Raw genomic sequence first — 19,497 nt, 5'->3', positions numbered from 1 at the left:
ACTCTATCAGTTCACTCACAATTCAAATTGTACCAAATTCAGTACAAAGTAGTACTAATTCCCAAACTTCTTGCATACCCCAATCCTACCCCCAACACTGATCCTAAATCCAAGCTTCAGGATTCCAACTCCATCGGTTCACCCACAATTTAAATTGTACCTAATTTAAAACTCCCTACATATCTCAATCTTACACCTCAACAATGATCCAGACTCCAAATTTCATGATTCTAGCTCAATTGGTTCACCTAAAATTCAAATTGTACCAAATTTAGTACCATTTAGTACGAATATCAAAAAATTCCAACATAATCCAAACCAACACCCCCACAGTGCTTCAAAATCTAAATTTCAGGATTCCAACTCTATCGGTTCACCCACAATTTAAATTGTACCAAATTTAGTACACAGTGGTACGAATTTCCAAAACTTCCTACTTAACTCAAACCAACACCCCCACAGTGATCCTAAATCCAAGTTTCAGGATTCCAATTCCATCGGTTCACCCACAATTTAAATTATACCAAATTTAGTACACATTAGTACAAATTTTTAAAACACCTACATATCTCAATCTTACACCTCAACAATGATCCTGACTCCAAATTTCATGATTCTAGCTCTATTGGTTCACCCAAAATTCAAATTGTACCAAATTTAGTACCATTTAGTACGAATTTCAAAAACTTCCAACTGAACCCAAACCAACACCCCCACAGTGCTCCAAAATCTAAATTTCAGGATTCCAACTGTATCGGTTCAACCACAATTCAAATTGTACCAAATTTAGTACACATAAGTACAAAATTTTAAAACTTCCTGCATATCTCAATCTTACACCTCGACAGTGATCCTGACTCCAAATTTTATGATTCTAGCTCAATTGGTTCACCAAAAATTCAAATTGCACCAAATTTAGTACCATTTAGTACCCATAAGTAATAATGTCTTAAACTGAGTCCTGACCCCAATCCTACACCCCTAAAATGATCCTAACTCCAAATTCCATTGTTTCAGCTCTATCGGTTCACCCTAATCCAAATTGTACCAATTATAGTACGATTTAGTACTTTTCGTACACATAAGTAACAAATTTCCAAAACTACGTACATATCACAATCCTATACTCCGACGGTAATGTTACTTTGAATTTTCAGCATTCTAGCTCCTTTTGTACCTCCAAATCAAAAATCCAGCGTACAACGTATGAAAACGCTTTGCTCCCATAATTCGAATTTCGTAGTTTAGTTAGATTTGGCCAAAACAATTCGCTCTATTTAGAAAATACACCACATTAAAAAAACACAGACTGACTCAATCAAGCACACTTACATTCCAGATATATAATGCACAAGTTAAAACTTATTATTCCAACTTTTAATTTAGCCAACAGTTGACTTTAAAATTGTATCACAATTTAAAACGGGTTTCAATGATTACAAATCTTTATGCGTTAACCGTCATGGTACCCCAAACAAATAAAAAAATATTCAATAATTACTCAAAAAATAATTTACAAAATTTAAAACAATTATTTTTATTTTTGGTCTGCAAGAATCTACTATTTTTTACTCCGATAACACTTTTTCCTTTATGATATCGAAAAAAATAGTACAATCGAGTAGATTCTTGCGGTACGGCTACAGACCATTTATGTATTTACTCCTATACTACAACAGTGGCAAGTAATATTTCATTCATTTGTTCCAACAAACCATAAAAAGAATCCAGATCGTGTCAACTCCAAATTTTTGCACAGCACAAGTCATGGTACCCCTGGTCAGAGATGATATTACACACCATTTATGGGATAAAATCGTTTAGTAAAATAGGTGGCAACTATTTTAAGTTTTGTCAAATTCTCTTTTAAAACAATAACGGTACTTTCCACATTCCTAAAAGCATTTGCTTAATGCAACAAGTGAAAGCCCGATTGAGCACCTATGAGATAATCTAAATAAACGAATCCGAAATCATACAATTTCCAGTAAGGCCCAACTCAAAGAAATACTTCTGACAGAATGGGGTAAAATATAGTCCGACTACACCAAAAAACTTGTGTACTCAATGCCCGAACGATTGAATGAAGTTTTAAAACTCAAGGGATATCCTACCAAAGTCAATTTAATTGTAAAAATTAAGTAATATTAAATAATTCATTATTTTTCTCCAGGGGTACCACTATGTCTATTTTGTATTATATTTTGTTTTAATGAAAAAATGAAATATTACTTCAATTTGTTGTAGTAGGGGAGTTGCCAATCTCCTACTAGACGCGTCTTCCCGGGTGGCGGATGGGAAGGGGGTATCCATGATGTGCAGAGAAAAACTAAACCTAGGCCACCTAGATCAACTTTTCTCTGCACTTCATGGATACCGTGGGGATCTTCGGATCCCCCGTGGACCAAAATGGATCGGGGTAGTGCCCTTAAATAAATTAACTACGATGGGAAAAAGGAGCAAAAAGAATAAAGTTACGGTGCAGGGAGTTAATAACCAAGTACCGGCGGCAATCGTTGGTGAGGTCACAAGCCACGTGTCGTCGAGATCAAGCGATTGTGATCCGGCTGTTCTTGGTGTGGATGCCTTGGCACCTACAGCCGTACCTGCTACAAGTGCATCAATTCCACACCAAAATGTTGACGAACCGGATATTCCTATGGCAAATGAAAATGTCAAGACCGATGAAAATCAGTCTTTGGCTGACGTGGGACTCTACGCGCTATCCGTGATAGTCTAGAGGAACAAAGCAAGGAACTCTTCGACCAGCTAGATAGACTAGTACCGGAAGAGCAATGTGGGGAAACGCTTCCGGAGGAACTGCTATTAAATCTGTGATGTCCGGCGATGGGGAATCTGTTGATCCCCCGGAAACGGACAGTGGCTCGAAGGATGGGAAGGCCCGAGAAGTTACCGATGCGAAACATTACAAACGTGCTGTTTCGTATCTTCGCAAATTCGGCGAGACGCGAATTTGATTTCGGAGAGGGAGGTTCACCTCATGCTCGCACAAAAGTAGTAGAATCGGCGAAGCCCACTGTCTCTGACAATGGTGCTAAGCCGACTTCTGATCTGAAGCCCAGTTCCAAGCCGAACCCGTGTAAGAATGCACAGGAAAAGGTAACTGAGAGTATCCCAAATCAGAATGTCACACATAAGGGTGATCAACCTGCTTAGGGCTCTATCTCAAAGCCCGATTCTGCGCCTAACGACAAGGGGGAGGCCCAAGCTCTGGGTGGATCCAAAAGTGGTCGAAGCAGGAAGAAGGGGAAGTCAGAAAAGGAACCATCGTCTCCTGGGAGAGCAGATGTCGCCCTACAGAGTAAATCTGTGAAGCGTATCCGCTCTACAGAAGGTCCGCAACTCTCACCCAAGAAGACGATGACTTCTCGTCTGGTAGATCCTTCTACCTCTTATGCGGCTTGCGTTGGACAACAAACTGCGAGAAACGACAAAGTACGGAGAAGACTTCCACCTCCTCTGGAAAGCCGACCTCCAAGGCTCGTACTTTGATATCTTCGCCCCGTCCATGGGGGACAAGGTGAGAACATGTATAGTAGGTAAGAAGAGCTTAAATTTAATCTTTCGATCTAATTACAGCAATGGTGACATGTGCACCGTTAGGCTGGAGCACAAGACGGGGAAGGCCACCCTGCTCTCCTCAGTCTATATGCCCTTTGAGGAGATGGATCCACCAGGCACATGTGTACGGAAGATGGTCGATGAAATGACGAGCACCTGCAACGTTATCTTGGGATGCGAAGCAAATGCTCACAATTTTCAATGGGGTAGCAAGGACACAAACAAACGAGGTGAGTCCGTTTTTGATGTAATAGGGGTAGTGATCCGACTTTTAAAGTTAGGGGTAGAGAGGAGGTCATTGACTTAACCCTCTCTAATCTAGACGACTCCGTCATCAGGAATTAGAGGGTATCTGATGAATGTTCCTTCTCGGATCATTTGAAAATTCTCTCCGAGTACTCTTTTGACGGAGATAGACAACAGCCTTATCGGAATCCAAGGAGAACAAACTGGGAGAAATTCACGGAGCTAACGAACTCCCAGCTGACTCTTAACACAAACTTAGGAACAGTTGTGGAACTCAACGGGGCCGTGAAAAATCTAACGGAGGTTCTCTTAGGTTGCCATAAGGAATCCTGTCCGCTCACACATCCTGGGAAGAAATCTCGGCCAGTGTGGTGGAACAAGGAACTTGGTGAGCTCAGGAAATCGACCAGACGACTGTATAACAGGGCGTATAAGTCTAAACTCGACACTGATTGGCACTCCTACAGTTCCAATAAATACAAGAGTGAGATAAAACGCGCGAAGAAAAAGTCATGGGTAAATTTCTGTGAATCGATAGAAGGAGTCAACGGTTTCGAAAACTACTATCCAAGGACCCGAAGTCCATCGGTAGTATTAAGAAGCCGGGTGGAGCGTGGACAGACTCAGGTTCTGAGACTCTAAATCTCCTAGCCGAGACTCATTTTCCGGGTTGCAAAGACATGGGTACCATCGACAGTGATCGTGATGACATTCGGCCTTTTGTCACTCCGGATCTGGATCTCATTAGCAGGGTGGTTGACAGAAATAAGATAAGATGGGCGGTCAACACTTTCAAGCCGTATAAATCGCCAGGACCGGATGGTATTCTACCGGCGATGCTTCAATTTGCCTCGCCAAGTATTTATCCGATCCTTGAGAGGATTTATACTGCGTGTTTGACTCTCTCGTGTGTTCCGGATCTATGGAACGAGGTAAAGGTCACTTATATTCCCAAAGCAGGGAAACCAAGTCACTCTGCACCAAAATACTATAGACCCATTAGCCTATCATCCTTTCTCCTCAAGACTCTCGAAAGACTGATCGACCTGGAGATAAGGAGTCGCATAGACACCACCTCTCTCAGCAACTCACAACACGCATATATAAAGGGCAAGTCTGTGGAATCTGCACTGCACGAAGTGGTAGGCTATATTGAGAGGAACATGGGAAATTCAAATTTTACGCTGGCCGCCTTCTTAGATATAGAGGGAGCCTTTAACAACGTTAAACATGAATCCATAAATCACTCACTTAGGGAAGTAGGCATTCCTAATACCCTGACATATTGGATAGATAAAATGCTTAACAGCAGAATTATAAATTCAAGTGTGGGGAATACAAAAATCAGGAAAACGGTAACTAGATGCACATCTCAAGGAGGGGTGCTTTCGCCGTTACTATGGCTACTGGTAATAAATATCATATTGAGGGAATTGGACGGGAAAGGTATCAAAGTTGTAGCTTACGCGGACGACGTGGTGATATTGATCTCCGGAAAATTTCCGTCTACAGTCTCTGAGCTTATGCAAAGAGCCTTACTGCCGCTGTCACGCTGGGCCAGGGCAAATGGTCTCGGTGTAAATCCAACGAAGACGGAACTGGTAATGTTCACTAGGAAGCGTAAGCTCGGCGTCTTTGTTCCACCAACATTGGTTCCCGAAGCAAAGTACCTCGGCACAATCTTGGACTGTCAACTACGATGGAAAAGGGACGTTGAGGAGCGGGCGAAGAGAGGAATGATGGCACTCTATTCATGCAAGAACTCCATTGGGAAAAGCTGGGGGCTAAAACCATCGACTATACACTGGTTGTATAATACTGTGGTGAAGCCCAACTTGTCCTATGGCTCTCTTGCTTGGTGGAACTGTCTGAGCCTCAAGTCGACATCTAGTAAATTAGACAAGGTACAAAGGGCCGCCGCGATTTTAGTTACAGGAGCCAGAAGGAGTACGCCACAAGCAGCTCTGAACGCAATGCTGTACTTCAAGCCTCTGGGCCTCAGCATTAAGTGTCAGGCTGCGCGTAGCGCCCTAAGGCTGCAGAAACAAAAACTATGGCGGAACTGTACCTTTGGGCATAGTAGTGTTCTTAATGAACCAGGTATAGCATTGGACCAACGCGCTAAACTAAGCGACTATATATCACCAATCCTTAGATTTGACGATGTAGATGTCGTTATTCCTAGTAGAGACGACTGGAAACGAAGTAACCTCCTCTGGACGGAAATACAGACGGATCCAAGATGGAAGAAGGTACTGGGGCAGGCGTCTACTGTGAAAGGTTAGGCCTTGAGTTGACCTACAAGCTGGATAGTAACTGTAGTGTTTTCCAAGCTGAAATCTTCGCGATCTGGAAGGCAGCGGAATTGATAAAAAATCTGGATGCTGAGGTCGTTGAACCGGTGACTATCTTTGTGGATAGTCAAGCGGCTCTTAAAGCCATCAAATCTTGTCACATCAAATCCGAAGCCGTCCTCAAGTGTAGAGCAGCTTTGGAAGAACTTAACCATAGCTATCGGCTGGTACCCAACCAGGACATTGTGACATCTTGGGTAATGAAAGAGCGGACGAACTAGCTAGACGAGGATCTCAGTCCACCGATCTAGAAACTGATGACTCAATCAAACCACCCATATGTCTTTTCTATAGGAACTTTGAGGCATTCTTTGACGAAACAGCCTGCGAACTTTGGCACAACGAACCTAGGTGCAACGTGTCAAGATCAATTTGGCCGACTGTCTACCAAAAGAACGCATAATTAGAAACTTAAAATGGTTAGGAGCATACAACCTTGACACGTAACGCTTTTTCTGTCTGACTCATAGGGCCATCGACCTTCATTCACTTTTCACTCCTTTAATTTACTAATGTTCTCTCCCCTACAGATCTGTCTTTGGTCTCTTCTCTTCGCTGTATCTCTTCTTGTGGATGATCACAACGGACCTAACCGGTCTCAGAGTGTTGTAGTTTATATATATATATTTTAATCTTCAAGTTAAAATGGGTTGCTGTTTTTTCTATGATTTCTGAGCAAATAATTTGTATCGCCATATACAGCTTAGAAACTCACAATCATTGGTTGCTTTTTTCAAGTTATATATATTTTTTGAGAACATCATCCTCTCGGATGCCCTTAGAATGGTTTTATATTACCAACAATATGCTCATGCTTGAACAACGGTCCCTGTTCAATGGTCGCATGGCCTTGAAATTTTCATATTTTTTGCTCATTTTACGTGCGTAATTCTCTTACGCACGCTCTTCCATACACTACCCACGATGCAATAATAAGATGATGTATCAAAATTTTCCTTATAATATTTCAAAAAGTTGGCAGCATTGCACATCGAATTCAATTAAAATTGACCACTTTGACAGTTAATCAAGACATCAGCTGCTCTAAATGGAATACCTATTCATTGTGCCATGCCGCTACCCAACATAGAGTCTAAACGCAACCAGAGAGTCACGAGTCAGCGTCATACTTTTTCGCTGGCGTGAAAACCAAACGAAAGAGTTAGCGTTAGCGGCACAAAATGTCAATTATTTGTTTTCATTTTCTGACAGAAAATTTTACGTTGTGCAAACCAAAATCAATTTATTATTTAATAAACAATAATGTCAAGGAATTTGGATAAAATTATTGAAAAAAAATAGTTTTCTTCCATTTTATTAATAATTCATTAAAAAACATCCACAATCTTTGAAAATATTTGTTTTTTTTTTTAACAGTACTGCCATATGTTTTGATATAAATTCTCATTGAAATTTGGTAGCACTGTTGATTTTTACCTAAAATATGGCAACTCTATTGAGAGCAAGAGAGAAATTTTGAGTATGACGCTGAGCAAAAATGAATAAAATCTATTCTAGCGTCATGCCGCTAGACGCGAACGTCAGCCGTCGCGATTTCTCGTTGCCTATAAGAAACACACGGCAAACGACTGTCGCTGACTCTAGACTCTATGGTTGCGTTTAGACTCATATACATAACCTTTCCAACACTTGCCTATCAAAACGAACAAATTCCACAATCAGCTGTTTACATACCACCACTTGAATTGAATGATGGCATGAATTAAGAATACCGTTGTATTAACGGGTTAATTCATGTACGTAATTGTAATAGAGAACAACATTATTTGAATGCCCGTCAGTACATGGCATAACATACCTATTATTCCATCATGGGTTGACCAATCATGCAATAATAAGGTGATGTATGAAAACAAAAACATTTGTTTTTGTATCGATTATCTGTCAAATTTTTCCTTATAATATTTCAAAAAGTTGGCAGCATTGCACCTCTAATTCAAGTAGAAATTACCCACTTTGACAGTTAATCGAGACATGAGATGCGCTAAATGGACTACCTATTCATTGTGCCATGTGTTGACCTGTTAAATAGGCCTTGCTAATCACAAGTATATTACAGTTATCGATATTTTGTCATACCTAAAATATAAACATCTGATTTTGGTTTGATTTGTAAATTGTGTGAGAAATGGACGAATCTAATGGACAGATTTATGGCCTGGAACTTCAAGTATATATATTTATGGGAAAACTGAAAATTGGAACTGGACTGGGAACGATCTGAAAAGTAATAAGCAAACCAAGACCTGCCTGCTTAAAAAAATAATGGCGCAATATGTGACTTAATGCAAAAAATTCAGATCGACCCCAATACAGTTTGTATATTCCATATTTATTATAATTTAACATTCAAACCTATTTATCATATCCTTTCAGGCCCGAGCATTGGCACCTCAAATAGGAGAGTCACAGGAAATTCGATTTTTCATAGGTACTAATTCACTCAAACCCTCGACAAATCAAGTACATTTAATAGAGTATAATGAAGAGCGGTCCAACATAAAATCCAAAATTTTTGAACATCCGATGGGAGAAGTATGGAAGATTGCGGCAAATCCCCATAATCTTTATGAAGTATCTACGTGCTACAATGAACAAAATGGGAATGCTATAAGGACCAAGGCGGCCATATTGAAATATAGTGACGAGGTAGAGGGCAAACATGATTTAAAATCAGAGTATTTATCATGGGATACTGTTGAAACCCTTGACACGATGAAGTATGGCGATAAGGTGAAATCCATTGAATTTCATCCTACTCAAAAAGAAAAGTTGGCATGTGTGGTGGACAACAAAGTTATTTTATTTGATAGAGTTAGTGGAGGTGAAAGTAAAATAGTGGAAATTACCACAGGTACATCAACTAAACACATAAGTCCCTTCAGCGGGGGAAAGTGGTCCCATCATCATCAGTGCCAGCAATTCGTCGCACTACACGATGCCAGTGTAAGGGCTTACGACATTCGAGACCAACATTTAGCTTGGAGTATAGAGGACGCCCATGGCCAGTTAGTACGGGACATTGACTGTAATCCGAATAAACAGTGTCACTTTGTTACGGGAGGTGACGATGGTTTCATAAAAATATGGGATTGTCGAATGCCAAAAGAGCCAGTTTTTATGAGAAATGATCACGCCCATTGGGTGTGGTCGGTACGCTTCAATAACTTCCATGATCAATTGCTGCTTAGCAGTTCCAGCGACTGTAAAGTTTTACTTACGTGCGCCAGTTCAGTAAGCTCCGAAGCGCCTCTCTTAGATAGCGAGTACCAAGAAAGAGTATTACCAGATGGATTATTACAGACTTTTGAACAACACGAAGATTCAGTATATTGTGTGGAATGGAGTAACGTTGATCCATGGATATTTGCTTCTCTAAGCTATGATGGACGGTTGCTATTATCTAAAGTACCAAAACAATATAAATACCAAATTATATTATAAAATATCATAGAAGAAAAAAGATGCATGTTTTTTGTGTTCTAGATCTTAAAATGGGAGGTATTTAACATTTACACAGGTTAAAAATAAACCATGCCAACTATATGGTTTTCTACTCTCATTTACAGAAAATTTAAGTTATCGGTCATAAAGTCCTCCCTTTGATTTGTGAATACCAAAATTAATACTTAAAGCTTTAAAAATTAATACTTTTCGTGTACAAACAACTGTAACTGCATATAAAAAATTAGGAAGCTTCATTTTTCAACAATATCCTTTAAAAAAAATTAAAAACTGTTTAGCTCAGAGGGGCTCCGCAGGTACGAGTCGGCGGGCCTATAAAGAGAGCGATCCGAATTGCACCATATTATTTTTCAACAAACAAAATAAATGCATTCATTGCAATGTTGTGTAGAACACAACACATATTAACTATTCTAATATTTATTCTAATGTATGGGCTATTGCATCTATGATGCAGCTCCACTGATTTTTATACCCTTCACCACACTGTGGTACTGGGTATTATGTCTCTGTGCATATGTTTGTAACAGGCAAAAATAATCGAGATAGACCCATGGTTCCTTTTTTAGAATATGCATAGAATCACTTTCTGAGTCGATTTATGCCTGTCCGTCCGTCTGTCCATGTTAAATTGTAAACAAAGTAAAGGTCGCAGTTTTGATTCGAATTGGATGAAATTTGGCATTTCATTTCGCAGCTCATATATTTGGCCCAAGGACGAACCCTATCGAAATTGGGAAAAATCGGTTCAGATTTAGATATAGCTCCCATATATATTTTGGTCCGATTTAAGGTAAATGATGCACCAAGTTGGCTATATATCTTTCGATTTGCAAGAAATTTGACACAGCGTACTGAATTGAGTCTGGTCCAGGGTATCATGTCTCTGTGCATATGTTTGTAACAGCCAAAAATAATCAAAAATAAATGGTGCACCAAAGTCCCTATATATCCTTCGATTTGCACTAAATTTGCCGTAGCGTACTGAATTGAGCCTAGAGTGATGTCTGCCAAGTTTCATGAAAATCGGTTCAGATTTAGATATAGCTCCCATATATAGTTATGTAAATGGTACACCAAAGTCCCTATATGCCTTTCGATTTGCACGAAATTTGACGTAGCGTACTGAATTGAGCCTAGAGTGAAGTCTGCCAAGTTTCATGAAAATCGGTTCAGATTTAGATATAGCTCCCATATATAGTTTCGTCCGATTTTATGTAAATGGTACACCAAAGTTCCTATGTGCCTTTCGATTTGCACGAAATTTGGCATGACGTACTGAATTGAGCCTAGAGTGACGTCTGAAATGTTTCGTAAAAATCGGTCCAGATTTAGATATAGCTCCCATATAAAGTTTCGTCCGATTTTATGTAAATGGTACACAAAAGTCCCTATATATCATTCGATCTGCACGAAATTTGGCATAGCGTACTGAATTGAGCCTAGAGTAACGTCTGCCTAGTTTCGTGAAAATCAGTCCAGATTTAGATATAGCTCCCATATATATTTTTGTCCGATTTAATGTAAATGGTACACCAAAGTCCATATATGCCTTTCGATTTGCACGAAATTTGGCATGACGTACTGAATTGAGCCTAGAGTGAAGTCTAAATGTTTCGTGAAAATCGGTCCAGATTTAGATATAGTTTCGTCCGATTTTATGTAAATGGTACACCAAAGTCCCTATATGCCTTTCGATTTGCACGAAATTTGGCATGACGTACTGAATTGAGCCTAGAGTGACGTCTAAATGTTTCGTAAAAATCGGTTCAGATTTAGATATAGTTTCGTCCGTTTTTATGTAAATGGTACACCAAAGTCCCTATATGCCTTTCGATTTGCACTAAATTTGGCGTAGCGTACTGAATTAAGCCTAGAGTGACTGCCAAGTTTCATGAAAATCGGTCTACATTTATAGCTCCCATATATAGTTATGTAAATGGTACACCAAAGTCCCTATATGCCTTTCGATTTGCACGAAATTTGGCATGACGTACTGAATTGAGCCTAGAGTGATGTTTGCAAAGTTTCATGAAAATCGGTCCAAATTTAGATATAACTCCCTTATATATTATCGATTGATTTTATGTAATTGACGCACCACGGAACCAATATATGGCTGATCGGAACAAAACGTACTGAAATTAGTATAACCTAACCTGTGGCAAGAAATCGGTTAATATTTGGATATAGCTTCCATTTATATTTCGTCCGATTTTAAGTATATGGTGCATTAAACTCCTAATGTTTTTCAGATTGACATGAAATTTTGCACATCGTACAAAATTTATTAATGGTCCTGTTTAATATACCCATAGTGGTGAAGGGTATCATAAAGTCGGCCTCGTCCGACTCTACTACTTTCCTTACTGGTTAAAGTTCCATTTGCGACTCAATCACATGCATGCATTTACAATGGACTTCGATGAAGTTCATTTCCTGGGAACCATAAACCATGATAACTCCTTTTTACTTTGAGGATTAATTTTTCTTGCGGATTTTTGTTCATGATGGGCAAAAGACAAATAATCCTTACGGATTTGGTATTCATGATTGGGCTGATTGTCTTTGAAATTTTTGTGATATGTAACTTCATTAATTTTGTATTTATTATTTAATTGCAATGAATTTTGCCACAGATCACACTTTAGGCTTAAGGAACTTGTAGGTAGTACGTTCAGATAATAATACATTGAATACAACAACAACCCAATCGGGCTTTGGTCCTCTCCTTGCTGGAATTTTTGTTGGTTTTACCTGTTTTCAACATCTATTATAGATAGAGGAAAGCACTCGACAGTTTTTATCTTATATTTCGACGATTTCGATCATACCAAATGGAAAGACATCGATCAGGATTCCGAATTATTTTTAAGAGAATATAAAAAGAAATTATTCTATTCATATATTAATGCGCAATTTATATTGGGACAGTTTAATTTACATGTAATTGTTTGGTGTCTATGTTTGTGTTTGTTTTTAATTTACATCGAAAATATTTAAAATAATTAGTTCATATTATGTATTATTTATCTATATTACATTTTCTATATTTTCCTTTAGAAATAATCTTTTATGATATTATTAAAAAAATAACTTAAATTAGGAACAAATGGCGAAAAGAATATAAATTGTAATTCTAATGGTGGAAAAGAAAAATATATAAACTATTTTATTAGCTTAAAGTAAAGATATCACTTTTGACAGACATTACGACAGTTTGTTTCTAATTATAAAATAGTAACATACACTGCGTATCATAACTATAGACGCACCCTTAATTCAATTGGTATGTTAGTTGAGAAATAAAATGGACCCATTAAGTTATTGTTCACAATAAAACGATCAAAAACACATATTATTCAACAAAAATAATTAATTTATTCTTTATGGTTTCGCCGAATTCTGCACTTTCAAAATTGCTGGTGTTGCATAACTATAGACGCACTTTTACAAAATTAGAAAAAATTATTTTTTAAAACTTAAATAAAATAAAATTACTTTTATAAATAATGGGTAGGACCTCCCTTATTTTGAATAAGTTCAAAAATTTTATCCATCACACTGTTGATCAAAATTATTCGCAAGTCTTCATCGATTGACCGCCATTCATCGAAAATCACTTCTTGGAGGTAAAATACATTTTGGTATTGGAGGTTTTCGGCATAGACACGATGAGTCAAGATTCCACACATGTTCTCGATCGGATTCTGGTCGGAAATTTTAATATTTTTCGATTTTAACCATACTTGAGTATGGCGACTTTTATGAACTGGTGCGTTGTCCTGCTAAAAAACGAGTCCTTGATTGTTGCTACTTTCCCAAAATGGCAATAATTTGTCTTCCAAGACTTGAACGTACTCCATTGAATTCATTCGACAACATGGAAATGTCAAATAAAGGCTATAAAATGCTCCCAAGGCCATTAAGGAACCGCCACCGAAATATCGTATTAAGAAATAACGATATTTCGGTAACCGCCACCTTGGGAGCATTTTATAGCCACGGAATGCTTTATTTGACATTTCCATGTTGTCGGATGAATTCAATGGAGTACGTTCAAGTCTTGGAAGACAAATTATTGCCATTTTGGGAAAGCAGCAACAATCAAGGACTCGTTTTTTAGCAGGACAACGCACCAGTTCATAAAAGTGGCCATACTCAAGTATGCTTAAAATCGAAAAATATTAAAATTTCCGACCAGAATCCGATCGAGAACATGTGTGGAATCTTGCCTCGTCGTGTCTATGCAGAAAACCGCCAATACCAAACATTATTTTATTTCCAAGAAGTGATTATCGATGAATGGCGGTCAATCGATGAAGACTTGCGAATAATTTTGATCAACAGTGTGATGGATAAAATTTTTGAACTTATTCAAAATAAGGGAGGTCCTACCCATTATTTATAAAAGTAATTTTATTTTATTTAAGTTTTAAAAAATAAATTTTTCTAATTTTGTAAAAGTGCGTCTATAGTTATGCAACACCAGCAATTTTGAAAGTGCAGAATTCGGCGAAACCATAAAGAATAAATTAATTATTTTTGTTGAATAATATGTGTTTTTGGTCGTTTTATTGTGAACAATAACTTAATGGGTCCATTTTGTTTCTCAACTAACATACCAATTGAATTAAGGGTGCGTCTATAGTTATGATACGCAGTGTATTAACGTAAATAATATACCTGCTTTGTAAGGGGGTTTTACCATTATTAATACGTACGAGTTTCAGTGTCAGTAATGACTCATGCCTAGATAAAAGTCAATGGTAAACTGCATTCAACCAGACTATGAGAGAGTTAACCCGTTTTCTAAAACGAGGTAATGTCTTCTTACGCCGAAATTTGATTTTCAGGAAAAAATTATGGATTTGGAACCAAACGGCACCTCTCAGAAAAATGAAATTTTTACCACAATTAGTCATATTAATTCATGAGGATACCCCATATAAAGAATTCAAATAATATTCACTCTTTTTTATTGGTCATTTCCTAAGTATTAAAGCTTTGTGGAGTATTATTATAAATTAAGACTGTATTATGAAACCGCATGAGATAGCAGAAGGTACATAACATGTGTCTAATCAGTGTAACCAGTTACCGTGGTTAAATAGCTTTGCTTTAGACTGAATGTCAAACGTCAACGCCCAACAAAGAAAAGGTCAACGCCCAACAAAGAAAAATTATATATAACAGCCTGTTTATGTATTGAGAAACAAAGGTTTCTTTCGCTTTCAATGCGAAAGAAAATCAATTTTGGTTTGTATAACAATTTTTTACAGGCGAAAGAAGTCGAACGATAAACAACTCGAAAGAAAACGTAAACGTATACCTTTTCTCTAAAAATTGGGTTTATGTAAGACGAAAAAGCTATCCTCACTCGAACGAGAATGTCAAATTCATTCGCTTTATAGCTATAAATATGTTTGCTTGATAAATTATATAAGTATATAACTGCAAAAGTAAAAAAGACAAGATTATTTTTACTAGTTTTACAGCCTGTTTTCCTATTTCGAACGAAAATTAAAGCGAAAGTAAGTAACTCACTCACTTTTCTTTAAAAAGCGTTCATGTATTTCGAAAGCTATCGTTCGTTTGCCGTTACGTATCCCATTCGAAAAACTACTAAATTAACAGCCTGTTTCACACAACACAATCTCTAAACAAAATAAAAATTTTTGGAACATGTTTTATAGGTATCGTTTGTATTTTTCATTCATGTTTTTGGAAAATAATATGTCAAATGGATTTTTTTTAGTATTTGTAAGAATTTTGTACAATTTTATTTTCCAAAAACATGAATGAAAAAATCCAAGCGATACCTATAAAACATGTTTCAAAAATTTTTATTTTGTATAGAGATTGTGTTGTGTGAAAGTGCTTCAAATTTTGGTACATAGTTCGTGATTTTGCAATTGATTCGAAAGCTACAAAGTAAATTTGACATTCTCGTTCGCATGATGACAGCTTTTTCGTCATACATAAACCCAATTTGTACGCAAGGTAGATAAATAAGGTAACCGTATCCAGGCAGCTGATGGTAACATTATATGTCAAAAAGAAATTTTGTTATTTTAATTTGCCGTAGGTAGGAAAAAAAGTAAATTTTAATTTCAAATGAAAATCAATACAATATTTTATTAAATAAATGTTATGAAATAGTTGAAAACATAGTATAGTCGAACGGGCAAACAATATGATACTAAACCACTAGACTTAATTGTTTTGCGGAACTTAATCCCCATCATGTTCAATATTCTACGAAAATTGTCTCATATTTGAGCACCTAGGCCCTTCCAAATGTAAAATTTTTGATATTTGCTTTGACCAGAACCGAACGAGCATACAAAATATTAACATATTGGTTCATAACCTTTTGATCAGAAATGTACAGACGAACGTGCACATAAAGCTAGATCGTTTCAGCAACATAAGGTATAACTAAAACTTGGGCCTAGCACCAACATTTAGTGACGCTACATCTTTAATTTCAGATTAGAAGTTATATTTGTGGAATGTTTGTGGCTCCAACTGCTCTGTAGTATTTCAACAAGTTTTATGTGGGCTTAGATGACGATTTCGAGGTTTTGCATAGCGAAGTGTAAATGGATCTGAAATCTTTTAAAAATAAAAAATAGTATATATAATATTTATATAATTTAGTTATTCATTTCACACCTTTGGTTCACACAAAAATTCTGAAAGGCTATGAAAAACACAAAAAACACGTTCAGTATCGGTCCACCCTTGGTATCTGCGAAAATACATATCGTCCAATCTCTTTAATTCTGTTTTAATAGATTTTTGCACTCTTAAGTATAATTTTAATTCTTAACATTACGATTTTAACAAAATTAAAAAAAATAAACAATTTTTTATTACTTAAAAAATGCCTTGTTCTGATTGGTGGTATAAATTTCGCTTCAAATTTGATATGTTACGGCGAATCAATTCTTATTCGCCTTGTTAACTATTTTGACATATCATGTTCCCAATTCGCCGATGCGGCTACCTTATATATCTACCTTGAATATACGTTTATGTTTTCTTTCGAGTTGTTTATCGTTCGACTTATTTTGCCTGTAAAATGTTTTTATATGAACCAAAATTGATTTTCATTCGCATTGAAAGCGAAAGAAACCTTTCCTTCGAAATACATAAGCAGGCTGTTAGTGTCCACATTTTTTGAGTAATTTTGAAATCTAAAAAAAAAACAAATTTTGTAGGGCATAGAAATACCTTTTTAATCAAATGTGTACAGTGGGAAGGAGATACTTTAATCGGGATTAAAAACATTATTAACAGATACCCAACTCTGCTACGCTTTATAAAATTCTTCTCCAATGAAACGAAAACGTAATGCCCTTGGAATTTTATTATCGTTCTATGGAAGTATTGGAAAATTCGATAGGTTGGTATATTAATTTAATCGGTTAGAAATAACCAAGTCAAAAGAGGAGATATTTTCGGACCCAAATATCTACAAATTTGAATTCGATATAAAAAAACAAACCCATTTTAATCATGTTAAGAGCTATTACAAGCAAAAAGTTTTCTGATAATGCCCTCAAAGAAACTAAGGCCAAAGTATGGACCACAATATTAAATTAGTTTTACTTAATGAAATAAATGACATTTAACACAAAAATTAACTCGGGTGCTATACCAGTGAATACGTTATCGTTTGATTTACTTAATTTAAATGCTTATGAAGGGTTATTCTTTCAGAAATGTATAAATAAGTGTATAAAAAACTTCACCCCTACCGTAAAAACTAGAACAATGAAAATCCAATTATTCCACAATATGGTGTTGCTGCATGACGGAAAGAAGTTGACATTGGCAGCAAGTTCAGATATACTCAACTAATTCCAGTAGACATATATTGGCTCTTGTAGTAGTACGCGCAAATCCCAACAAGTATTGAAAATGCAGTGGTGACAATGAACGATTTTGGCGTTAACATCTGTGGTAGCCAATGGTTCAAAATGTAATTTCCCTTTCTCTGAGAATTGCGGGTCAATCGATTACGCCTTTCCAAAGCCTCCTTTTCCTCACGTTGTCTTTGTTGCTTTCTATAAAAAAACAGTTAAATTAGAAATGTTTAGTGTCACCATTTCTAAATGCTTACTCTAATTTAATAAGTTTTTCCACTTCCTTTTCAATGACGGTCAGGGAGTATTTCTCATACAGGTTACTGGATTTTTTCAGTAGGTCTTCGAAGGGCAAATCATCTGGCAACTAAATTTTACAATGATTAATATTCTGTGTAAAAGTTAGTCAAGCTTACCTACCTTTGAAAGAAGACAATGCACCATTGCCATGTCACACTCTTCCAATAGAATTTCTTCGGATCTATGCAGTATGATTGCTGCAGTTACAAAAATTGGAGAATAGATTGGTGAAGCCAAAAAGTAATCGTATAGTCGCACCACGGCTTTGTAGGAATTTAAACTGTGGCCGAACCACGTCAAATACCACGGTAAAGCAAAGAGTGTACCCACACCTGACTTTTGTAAAAATTTAAAGAGAGGAGCATTTTCAAAATTGACAATTGGCCAAATAAACATAAGTCTCTTCTGGGTCGCATCCATGGTTTCTTGCATGCATTCACAAAAATGTGTGGTTGAGAGTTCTTCCATCACAGCAAATGCCACTTCCTCACCGACAACTAAAAGAAACGTAACCGCAACATCATGATAACCCTGATAGTACCGCAAGTACGGATATTTGTTTATAACGCGTAAAATAAGTACTGTTAGTTGATCCTGAAGTGCAATACGTTGCTCGTAGGGTATTCCAGGTGGAAAACGTTTCAGGGATCGATTAACATCTAATACCACCTGATTATACTCAGGATGGGTCTGTAAATCGCTTAGTTTGGGAGCGGGTTCCAGTGCTGTAACATCGACACCTGCCAGAAGTGGCCACAATTTCCGTCGCAAATCGTCGGAGACAAGACCGTGGTCCGTACGGGCCAATACTTTAAGAATCTGTAAATCAATTTTACCATTTCCCTCAGCCAACAATTGTTCAATGTACTCCCTTTTTTTGCATTCCTCCGGACTCTCAGGATCTGCATAGAAGAATCATTTATTACTTTGTCCCCTATATACACATACGGATGTGTGTATATATATCACCTATTTTCAAAACTTACATTTCTCGAAGCTAAGCTCTTCAGGCTGATTAATTTTGATAACATCCTCCACGGACATTTTTGGGTTCTTCAATTAACGATTTATTTTCCCAGTTCCTCAGAATATGGATGCGATTCTATTTTACAAACAAGAAATATTTTCAACAATTCGTAATACTCTAGTAATTATCAGCTGTATTGTTGCAATCGATTTAGACTCAAACATCAATCGATATAAATATTCTGATTATTGTTTGACGTAACGTATATACCGTGATGCGTAATGCATCAAAAAGCAAAAAGTTAAAATATTGGTCTGTTCCCGTACAGCAAGAATCTACTAATTTTTTACTATTTTCTTCGATATCATGAAGACAAATTAGTTATCGTAGCAAAAACTAGTAAATTCTAGGAGAACGGGAACAAACCATATATTTAACTCCGAAACGCAGCGCACATCAACTTCGAACGTTGGTTTTATCGTTTCCTTTTGGTTGTTGTATTTTCGATAACACATAACGCAACGGATGGCTCAACGCGAACATTCTGTTTAGGCCTTTAGGGCATTTACATACTCACTTTACATGATATGGATTTACGAAATCCTGAAAATATAATAAATTTAGATTATTTACACTGACTATGAGACCATTTCAAACGACTTACCAAAATGGGAAAGGTATGGAATTG

The 19,497-nt window shown here is 36.9% G+C and overlaps 2 protein-coding genes across 2 annotated transcripts; one reads left to right on the top strand and one right to left on the bottom strand.

Annotated features, from left to right (window-relative positions):
- Positions 1–8,331: 8,331 nt before the first annotated feature.
- Positions 8,332–9,647, top strand: LOC133336260 (EARP-interacting protein homolog). The gene is made up of 2 exons (XM_061544542.1): positions 8,332–8,373; positions 8,580–9,647. The coding sequence occupies exons 1-2, from the start codon at positions 8,332–8,334 to the stop codon at positions 9,645–9,647; spliced, it is 1,110 nt and encodes a 369-aa protein (XP_061400526.1).
- A 7,869-nt stretch (positions 9,648–17,516) lies between these two features.
- LOC133336258 (TBC1 domain family member 20) lies at positions 17,517–18,886 on the bottom strand. Its single transcript, XM_061544540.1, has 4 exons — positions 18,829–18,886; positions 17,963–18,744; positions 17,800–17,909; positions 17,517–17,743 (listed from the first exon to the last, which is right to left on the bottom strand). The coding sequence occupies exons 1-4, from the start codon at positions 18,884–18,886 to the stop codon at positions 17,530–17,532; spliced, it is 1,164 nt and encodes a 387-aa protein (XP_061400524.1). The 3' UTR covers positions 17,517–17,529.
- Positions 18,887–19,497: the final 611 nt, after the last annotated feature.

Source organism: Musca vetustissima, unplaced genomic scaffold (genome assembly GCF_032173495.1).
Source record: "Musca vetustissima isolate MV318-11 ecotype Yass unplaced genomic scaffold, APGP_CSIRO_Mvet_v1 utg21403, whole genome shotgun sequence".
In the NCBI taxonomy this organism is placed as follows: domain Eukaryota; kingdom Metazoa; phylum Arthropoda; class Insecta; order Diptera; family Muscidae; genus Musca; species Musca vetustissima.
This window is presented reverse-complemented; position numbering and strand designations above follow the sequence as displayed.

What these genes read in the sequence shown, in the direction of transcription:
- LOC133336260 (XM_061544542.1), top strand. Translation starts at nt 8,332, where the DNA reads ATGGACGAATCTAATGGACAGATTTATGGCCTGGAACTTCAA. An exon ending in TTTATGGCCTGGAACTTCAA is followed by an intron (nt 8,374 to 8,579) that starts GTATATATATTT and finishes ATATCCTTTCAG; the next exon opens with GCCCGAGCATTGGCACCTCA.
- LOC133336258 (XM_061544540.1), bottom strand. Translation starts at nt 18,886, where the DNA reads ATGTCCGTGGAGGATGTTATCAAAATTAATCAGCCTGAAGAGCTTAGC. An exon ending in AGAGCTTAGCTTCGAGAAAT is followed by an intron (nt 18,745 to 18,828) that starts GTAAGTTTTGAA and finishes TCTTCTATGCAG; the next exon opens with ATCCTGAGAGTCCGGAGGAA. An exon ending in TGCATTGTCTTCTTTCAAAG is followed by an intron (nt 17,910 to 17,962) that starts GTAGGTAAGCTT and finishes TGTAAAATTTAG; the next exon opens with TTGCCAGATGATTTGCCCTT.